This window comes from Ovis aries, chromosome 2, assembly GCF_016772045.2.
Source record: "Ovis aries strain OAR_USU_Benz2616 breed Rambouillet chromosome 2, ARS-UI_Ramb_v3.0, whole genome shotgun sequence".
Taxonomy (NCBI): domain Eukaryota; kingdom Metazoa; phylum Chordata; class Mammalia; order Artiodactyla; family Bovidae; genus Ovis; species Ovis aries.
In genome coordinates this window covers 101,881,403-101,891,551 of record NC_056055.1, presented here as the reverse complement: position 1 = coordinate 101,891,551, position 10,149 = coordinate 101,881,403, and the positions used below count along the sequence as shown (strand labels likewise).

The following is a 10,149-nucleotide window of genomic DNA, read 5'->3' as shown; positions in this document are numbered from 1 at the left end:
AAGATTAGGTTAAAAATTATTGGATAGTTTTTAACTAATTTGATCTTATTTATTGGATGTTATTTTATATTCCTTTTAACTCAACCCAGCAGGATATTTTCAGCTAAATTTTGCCCTTATTGAAATACACTCTAAGTGTGCATATTTCTTTTCTTAGCCATTTAGAAACTGTATCAAAATTCTCTCTTATTTCCTTTTGCTCCTCATATTTTAAGACATTTCCGTTTGGTGTATCCTCTAGTCCAGTGTCTAGCACTCACAGCTGTGAGAGGTGAGAATCGGTGATGCCAGGGACAGAGTGGGTGGATCCACAGCCATGATGGGCTTAATCAAGGGTTGGCTGGCCCCTCTCCCTGTGCTGACCATCTGTGGACATACTCTGCCTTTGCTGCCCTCTTCCCTACTCATATTCAAAGGAGGTCCTTCTTGCTGTTGCTAAAGAAGACCTGATATTTGCATGATCAAGAAAAAGAGTATCTGAAATTAAATCCCCCTTTTAGTCAATCAGATAATTTGGGAAATTTGCAGGACAAATGATATGGGCCAGAAGTTATTAAGACTGCCCTCAAATCCTGCTCAGGGGAGTTGTTGAATTATGTCCCTTGCTCTAGAATAAACCAGGACTTCCCTAAACCACCAACCAGTCTCTGAGCATCTTTCAGCCTTTACAGAGAATGGATGCTTCAGAAGACTTTGGGGGTGATGGTCTGCGACTCAGCATCCTAAGACTGCTCAAGAAAATACCCAGGGTGCCTTGAAGGTCCTGTTAAGAATAAGATGGAAGCATAATAGAGGGACAATAGCCAAACCTGGAATTATTTTTTGTTGACCTACTTACAGGATTAACCCAAGTACATTGATTCACCTTCTTTCTGGTCAGGAATTCAAAAGCTCAGTTGTCAAATGCTCTTAGACGGACCAGTTCTTGTCGCGTGTGCGGTATGGCCACTGACTCATGGAGGCAGGCAGGCAGGCAGTGGGAGTCAGGTCAGTCTTGGAAGGAGAAGAAACTGTTCTGGAAAGGTTTATCTCTTTCTTCTCCTTGTTATGTAAGATGTGGTTTCCCCAGAGAAGCAATATGCTAAGTAAAAAGTTAGGGCCCAAACCCACAGAAGCTTATTTTAATCCACATTTTTGCTGACTATATTCAATTTGACTTAATTCAAATTAACAAGGCAGAGTTTTTTTTGTTTCTCCTACCGGAAAAGGGAAGTAGGCTTTGAGAGTGACCCAAATGGTACAACTGAGAGTTTTCACTGAGCAAGGCAGAGTGGACATGTATGCTGGGCGGAGAGTGGAGTAGAAAGGTGAATAAATGTGGCTCCTGCCCACGAAAAGCTCACACTGTGGTTGGAGAGGCAGACACATACTCAACTAATACACACAATAATAACGGTGGAGGCGTTAAGCAGACCAGAGGATAATGGAAGTGCTAGTTCTAAGTGGGAAAATCTACAGGCTTGTGGAAGATGTGGGAGCTGCCCCTTGACGCCTGTTAGGGGGTTAAGCAGCAGAGGGACCAAGACAGGGTGGGCATCTAAGGGAGAGAAAATCATGGGGGCGAAGACTTGGGGTGGTCAGCAGCCGGCAGAGTCAGGGAACAGCCAAGGAGCTGCTGTACAGGATGGAAGGTGGGGTTGGGGAGCACAGGGACAGGCAGGTCTCTGTGAGGTGGTCTGGTGGTCCGAGCACTTACATGGAAGGTAATTGTCCATACCTGTCATGTTGAATTACAGGCAGGTAATTTTCAAAAAGCTTAATTCTTCTAAACAGATGTGTTCTTGTCTCAGACTGGTGTTGTCTCACGTTCAATAATTCATTACAGTGAAAAATAAGAAGGTGATTAATTGTAAAGTATTTGTTATATTTGGCTTTCTAGGGATAGATTTGTCAAAGAGCAGCAAGCACAGGAGATGTGTTAATAGCTTTGTGTTCTTCTGGAGCTCTGTACCTTATTTTGGATAAAGCGTGCTAAGCCTCATTCTGTCACTGAGTATACCAAGTCTACAGGCTCTCACATGGGTTCAGGAGGAGGAATAAAGGGGAAGAATGAAGAGAGGATCTCTAATAAGTGTCAGGCCCAAGAATAACTGGCCAAAGGTCATGGAGATCTAGTATCGGTGCCCAGCTATTTGTGTGCGTATCTGGATAGCATCACAAACAAACTTCTCTTGTTGGGAAGTGTCCATGCAGTGAGGGACCCGATAGGCAGGAAGAAATCAAAGACAGGAGCTCCAGCTCAATGGTGTTTACATGATTTTATGTTATCTGTACAAGACTAAATGGAATTCAATTCTTTATTGAGATATTCAGATGAACCAAGCATTTATCCACATTGCTATCTCCAGTTTAATTTTTCCAGTGAGGAACTGAGACATAGAAAACTCATGGATAGAGTCTATTGAATTTCTGGAATTCCAGTTCATTTGAAAGTCACTAATAGGGAAGAATATGCATACGTATTAAATATATTAAAAATATATGGTGAGATACCTTAAGAAAATGCTTTTGACATAGTACAAAGTAATCATTATTGTCTACGTCTGCTCTTCATGTTGCTTGTTCAACATTATGCTTTTGAAGATGGAGACCACTGTCATCTGCTTTTGAGTTACATGCTAGCAGTGTCTTAACTGGGGAAATGTCTTATCTTACTCATAGAAATACTGGCTCTGTCTCATCTCACTCTTAAAAATACTACCTTTGGCCCTAATGGGGGACCTTTTTGAAGAAGCCTCATTTTGTTTCTTACCCTATTCTTTGCATCTATCTGAGTGAAGAAAAAAATCAAACAATTTGAGTGTTTGATCCATTTACATATTTCTGCCTCCTCACTCTCACCAATTAGGAAATAGTTTGTCAATTGTAAATTTTCACTTCTATGGCAAATGACAAATACTGTGGCTATGTTGTCAACAATAGGGGGGAAAAGAAACCCAACCAACAAAGTAATCCATAACCCTTGATATTTGGCTAGCAGTAAGGAACGGCATGATAAATTATGGTACTTCATAATGTCATATTACACAATTGTTAAGTGACAATTAGGAACACTACATAGAAACATGAAAACATATTTGAGATATAACTAAAAGAGAAAAGAAAACGAAGCACAGTTACAATGTGTAAGGTGCATAGGCAGGTAGAGGAGGCCTGGAAGATAATATACTAAAATGGAAGTGTGCGTAGTTCTGTTAGGATAGTGGGTCTGTGGATTTTCAAAAGCATTTTATTTAATGTTATAAAATAATAATAAAGCAGCAAATTCAGCAAATAAATGATGCTGTAGAAGTATATTCATAAATATAATATGATGAATTATATTATGAATATAATAAAATATATATTCATAAAATATATTCATAAATATAAGAGGTTGGATATAACAAAAGCAAAAATATTTGAAAGAACGCATCTCTTTTCTCTACATTACCAGTTTATGGGTGTTAAGATCCATACTATTGAAAACATTCTCAAAGGGGCTGGTTCGCAGGGTTTGGAAGAGAGCCTGAACTTAACTGTATCTGGATTTGTTTGCCATGATTGCAGTGGAAACTACATCTTGAAACAGTTGTTTAAGTAAGCTCCAGTTTGGCTATCTTGGCTGAATTCACACTTTGGATTCAAGAAACAGTTTGGAAAAAGAACCAGTGTATAATATAAATAGGAATATAGAGCAAGAAAAATTCAGTAGAGGAGATTTCAAAAATAAAATGTCTATTTAAAATCAAGTTGAAATGACTATTTGGATTAACAGAAAAGTAAAAGTAACCAATGCTGAGTTAAATTTATACCTATCTGAAAGCTCTTGGAGGATACCAGGAATAATCCTCATGTTGGTCATGTTCATGTTAATCATTTGCTAGCACAGTTGACGGGAATGAACTGCTCTTTGTTCCTGTGGAGGGCTCAGACCATTTTCTCTTCTTGTCCACTCTGTTCAGAAGAATGACAGTTTTACCCTGAATATAGCACTTAACAAGTGTTGACATGGGGCACTAGGCTACCTTGCTTCATGTTAGGCAGGGGTGGATTAACATAAACTGTTAAGCAAAATTCACACACACAATTACACATTTTATTCTTTCTGGTCAAAGTTAAGCCTCCCAGCTCAACACTTGCACACCATTATTTTAGCATCGCAGAAAATGCCCTCAAATGCCTTCTTAGATAATTTAAGGATCTTAAGTAGGCAGATGGAAGAAGAAACTTAAAAGTAAGTTTCTTCTGAAATAGGACTTGAAAATGTGATAAAATACCTTATCTCTCTAGACTAGTAGCCGACTTTGGATATGGAAATTGGAGTGTGTGTGTGTGTGTGTGTGTGTGTGTGTGTGTGTGTGTGTGTGATATGAAGGAGTTTGAGTTGAAGAAATCAGAAAGTAACTTTTCCAAATCCCAAACCTGACCTTACAACCATCTCTTTTCAGACCCTGTGTAGGATTTGCTGAGTCTGTGTGAACACCTCTCTCTGATGTCTTGCTCTCTCCTCACCTCCAAAGATGTCCACAAAGACAAACAAATTAGAGCAACTTTTTATTCCTAAGAGTTATCCAATAATTTTTACCTTCCTAGAAACATGATTTTCATCTTTCAAATGCTTTAGACTTATCAAGAGGCATTGCAATTTTAGGAATGATTTTTCCTCCATTCCAAATCCAAAGTAAATTACATTTAGTGCAAAGATATGTATTTGATTATTTGGGGTTATACCAATATTAAAAATTTTCTCCTTAAAAATATTTTACCCTATCATTTTCATTTTATCCCCAGAAGTGTATTTTTTGAATAAATAGTATTTAGTAGCAAAACAAATCTGCTTTGATACATCTACAAAATTCTTTTGAATAGCAACAAGAACTAAATCCATGTAGCATAATTGTTATTATGAATTGCGTAACTCTGGCATGCATTTTGCTGTAAATCATTTCCTGGCAAAATATAAAGTGCTTTTGACATAATGCCACAGAATATCCAAGCTGGGAATGAATGATAGAACTCATCTAGTGTAAGCCAGTCCCACTTTCCTCATTTCAGGGACTGAGGTGGTCAAATGTGCTCAGGATCACAGATTTCATTTTCCAACATTTAAGCAATACTAAAATAAAATAAATATTTCTGATGTTGAATTTGGTTAGAAAATTGTGATTTTAGGGGAGCAATTCTCAAGACAAAATAATTGCTACACTTACAGAATTGCAGAGTTGGACTTGAAATACACAAAAGAGGTATGCCCCCAATTTTTGTCCTCAGTTCCCCTTTTGGGAGAAAGTGGCTGAAACTATACTGTCATTAAAAGCAAATCATTCTCTGAAGGATGCAAAGTTATCCTGATCTTCAAAATGAAATATACCACCATTTGTACATATAATTTAATTTTTTCTTCAACAGGGATTAAATGGTATTTTGGTTGATTGCCAGTTGAGCAAATGAAAAAGAGAATACATTTTAAGGATCCCACTGTGATTTTTTTTTTTTTCCTCAGCAGCAAAAAATTAAATGAAACAGACCTTTGTCATGTAATGTTCACTGATCAGGAGAACTCAGTGAAAATTGGGCTTTAGTTAAATCTAGTGGATTAACTTGTTTCACTGGCATTGACAGTCTTTGGGAGTGTTGAACAAATGTACAAATAAAGACATTTCCAGAAATTTAACCATCACATTTCACATAATTTCTGCATAAAGCTCAAGACTAACGGTATTGACGTCACAATCTTCACAATTTAAAAGGCATTTAAGAGTCATAATTACATCTTCCAGAAATGTTAAAGACACTTGTATACATATGTAAAGTCCACTTTGACTTGATGAAAACAAATTCTAACCTATGAAAATATGATATCAAGCCATATTGCACCTGATGAGTAAATTGTACATGATTGACAGTAAATGCTAAAAAACACTCCAGATAAAGACCCAGTAAATCAATATAAATGAAGAGTTTCAGAAGTAACATAGCCATCTAAAAATGTTAGTTTTTCACACAACTGGTCACACTTATTTTACTTTACTAAAAATCCCTGATCTTGTCTGAAGGTAATAACCATAAAAGTCAATTGCATGATTCAACTGTCTTTAACTCCCCGTTCTCCAGGAACCATCACACCTTAGGAGGGATGTACCTATTTTATCTTACTTTTTTTTTTTTTTCTTTCAGCAAATACTAAGCGTGAAAAGCTTTCACTGGACAAAAAATCATTTCATAGACTCAAGTATTGAATTGTTTTTTCATTCCACGTCTTTAGACCGAAAGCAGCTCAAGTTCCCTCTGAGTAGCCCACATACCGTTTCACGTCTCTTATCTGCAACCCACTCTAGATTTATCTTGCTTTCAGCAGGTGCTAGGTTACACTTTCTGCCATATTTTACAAAGCATCCAACATGGCTTAAATTGCTTAAAAGCAGCTGAAACTGCTTTCTTTCCTACCCACTGCCTCTTCCAGTGTCCTTAACCCTCATCATCCTTTCCTGAAACGTGTCCCAAACATGCCTATTTACATGACTCTGACACACCAGAGGCTTGCACGCCCATCACGTACCAGGTCAGTTTCTAACCGTGTGAAGGCTGTTGGAGCAGGGCAGTTTCCTTCTGTTGGGAGCTGAGTGTAGTCACGTTTCTATCAACACAGCGACCCTTGTATGCAAAACTCAGACTATCGTCTCGTGGTCCCACCTGCCTTGGCTCTGATTGATGTAACAACAGTATCTGTCATAGGGGCTGTTCTGCTTGTAGGAGCAAACAATGATACTGTCCTGGGGCACGAAGAAGATGCTATCCTCGGGCTCAGGGTGCTCAGACCTGTCCCAGGCTGAGCACTTGGCATCCAAGGCACTATAGGTGAGGGAGCTGCCTGAGGGACAGTAGCCATCCAAGTATCTGGACGTCTCCTCCCGACGCCCGCTCTGGCCAGGGCTCTGGCATTCTCCTTCCTCCATGGGTGTAGGGGTGGTGATGGAGCTGGCCATAGGCAACTCACCCTTCCCTTGGAGGGAAGGCTTCCCCCTGAGGCCCGCCTTCTTAGCCAGCTCATCTGAACTCCCCTTGCCTGACTCCAGGTCTGAAGGGGTCCTCAGCAGTTCCACCACCTCCTTGTCCTTGGGTTTCCGGAAGCAAGGCAGCTTTCGGACCCACAGCAGCTCATTCTCGGGCCACTTGGTGCAGCCCTCGGTTTTCCTGGCCAGGGCAATGGCCGCAATGCCTGGCAGGCAGATGGCGGGCCCTATGGCCAGGAGGGGGATGTTTCCCAGAGTCTCTCCTTTCATCCCAGAGACGGTGAACATGAAGCCGAAGACCAGGAAGACACTGACCAGGGCCACAACCAGCCCAGTCCTCGGGTTGATGTCATCGGGCCGCATCTTTCACTCCATCCAGGTTGGGGACTGCCTGCTGACCAAGGAGCAGAGTTCCTCCCTACTGTCAGAGGCAAAACAGCGCTGGGTTAAAAACAAAACAAAACAAAAATATCCTAGTCAATCTCCCACCCACCAGACCTCTCTCTTACTCCGACTCTACTGTCAGGCTTGGTCTCCGTCTCTATTTCCCCCTCTGTTTCTGTTGCTCTCTCTCTTTCTCTCTTTCTTACTATTGCAACCCCTGTCTCTCTCTCAGAGAGACATCCACCGGTTGGGGTGGCCAAGGTACCTGAGGTTTCCTGCCGTCTCCCGGGGACGGGGAAAAAAGCCAGTCTGAGTCTCCTTAGAAACCTCCACAGCAGCTGTTTCCTCGGCTCTCTCCCTTGTTTCTGGAAGGAAAGCCTGGCTTTCCCCCTTGACTCCACATCCAGGTGGTGCGACGTCGGTCTCCAGGGCTTTGGGAGCGGAGCGGAGCGGCGGCGCAGCCCAGCGCCCAGCTCTGCGCGAAGAGCGCCGGGTGCTGGAGGGAGGACGGACTGAGTCTGGAAAAGAGGGAAAGCGGCGCGCGAGCCTGGCCTGGTTACATCACTTTCAGAGCGAGCTCAGAAACAAAGGACGCGCGGGGGCGCGAGGGGGCTAGACCCCAAGGAGAGGCCACCGGGGCAGAAGGGGCTGCCCACGGTCTACTTGGGGAGCTTGGAGCAGCCGGAGTTCGTCCCGCCGCTGCCTGGGAGGGCTGGGCAGGGCGGCTGGACCCGCTTCTGTGTCCTGGGAGAGTCCCGGGTGCGCCGTTGACGCGGGCCGGATACGAACTAGGGCGGGTTTGCCCACGGGGCAGCCGGGGCTCCAAGTCCGCGGTCCGAGGGTCAGAAGTGCCAGCTGGAGATGTCCCCCGGGGACCTGGATCCTTCTCTAGTTGCAGATATGGGTGGCCCGATTCGCCCTGGAGCAGCTCCTAGGAGGTTCCCCTACCGCCTGTCTCTGAACGTCGAGGCTCTGGGGCTCTGAGGGCTGCACTTCTCGGGGTCCTGCGGCCCACGACTGCCCTGTCTTCGGGCGCTGGGCGGCAGCGGCGCACAACAGCGCTCGAGTAGCAGCGAAGCGCACCGGACCCGCGCCCAGGCTGAGTCAGTGGTCAGCCGGGTCTTGCTCACCCCTGCGGGAGTCACCAGAGTCCTTCCCCCTCCCCCAACCTGGGTCTTACAGCCCTGGGACCTGCAGGGGGTGGCCTTGGATCCTGGATCCCACTCTGACACGGCCGCGGTGCCAGCCACGCCGGCTGGGTCAAAGGAGATGGGCTTTCCAGCCCCGGCTCTCCATCCCCCTGCACTTGGCACCCAACACCCAGCTATCTAGGAAAAGGAGGGGCCTTGACTCGGGGATCAGCCCGGCCAGCAGCTCCAGCTTTGGGCGATTCTCTCCTCCTTCGCCCACGCTGGTGTGGACAACCTGCCTGCTCCCCACCGACGGGCTGGATTCCTCTGGCCCCGGGGGCAAGACTGGCTTTGGCTGGGGTTCTTCAACAAGGCTGCGTATTTAGGGTAGATGGGGAATAGTGAGAAGCCGGATGCGGAAGGGCGGGGGAGGAAGGGGGAGGGGATGGGGTAGTATTTTTCATCAAGGCCGTGCTTTGATGGAAAGAATTTTGACCTCCAGGCCTTCTCCCCACTTAAATTAACCATGTATTCTTGGGCAAGTGACTTAACTGCTTTGAGAATCAGTTGACGCATCTGTAAAATGAAAATATTACTATCAAATATGTGAACAAACCCTCTGAGGACTAAATAAATGTAAAGTTCCTAGTGCGATGCTTGGTACATGGTTCTAGTTCACAAAGTGGGGGGAATATATACTTGCTTTTGTGTGTGTGTGTGTGTGTGTGTGTGTGTGTGTGTGTGTGTGTGCTTAGTTGCGGCAGACTCTCTGTGACTCCATGGACTGTAGCCCACCAGGCTCCTCTGTCCACCGGGATTCTCCAGGCCAGAATGCTGGAATGGGTTGCCATCCCCTCTTCCAGGGCATCTTCCGACCCAGGGATCAAACCCAGGTCTCCCTCCTTACAGGCAGATACTTTTCTGTCTGAGCCACAAGGGAGGCCCAAGAACGCTGGAGTGGGTAGTCTATCCTTTCTCCAGGGGATCTTCCTGACCTTATCTTCCTGACAGGAATCCAACTGGGGTCTCCTACCTTGCAGGTGGATTGTTTACCAGCTTAGCTACCAAGGAAGCCCATATGCTTGCTTGGACTGTGCTGTGCTTAGTGGTTTAGTCATGTCCGATTCTTTGTGACCCCATGGACTGTAGCCCACCAGGCTTCTCTGGCCATGGGGATTCTCCAGGCAAGAATACTGGAGTGGGTTGCCATGCCCTCCTCCAAGGGATCTTCCCAACCCACGGATCAAACTCAGGTTCTCCGGCATTGCAGGGGGATTCTTTACTGTCTGAGCCACCAGGGAAGCCCATATTGCTTAGAACGTGATAATCAATAAAAGGCAGGAGCCAAGTCATGAAGAGCCTGTCTGGGGGGCTAAGGACCTTTGACTCTAAGCAGTGAAGAGTGGTGGCAGTGTTTTAAGCAGGGATCAACAGAAACTATTCCATGTTTGACAGACAGTGACAGTAGGTTAGAGGACAGGTTGGAAGCGGTTGAGGGGTAAATAAGGAGACCTGGAGGAGGGCAGTTCAATAAGCCAGGCAAGACATGGCAGGGATCTGAACAATGCAGGGCTAGTAAGGGTGGTTAGAAGAAAGTGAATTTGAAAGATATTTAAAGCTGTAATCAAGGATCAAAGAAA

At 44.5% G+C, this 10,149-nt stretch overlaps 1 protein-coding gene across 1 annotated transcript; it reads right to left on the bottom strand.

The window, feature by feature from the left end:
- Nucleotides 1–2,249: 2,249 nt before the first annotated feature.
- Nucleotides 2,250–7,899, bottom strand: TMEM215 (transmembrane protein 215). Its single transcript, XM_027964599.3, has 2 exons — nt 7,645–7,899; nt 2,250–7,416 (listed from the first exon to the last, which is right to left on the bottom strand). Exon 2 carries the CDS (start codon nt 7,356–7,358, stop codon nt 6,651–6,653), a length of 708 nt encoding a protein of 235 aa, XP_027820400.1. The 5' UTR covers nt 7,359–7,416; nt 7,645–7,899; the 3' UTR covers nt 2,250–6,650.
- Between the last annotated feature and the right edge of the window lie 2,250 nt (nt 7,900–10,149).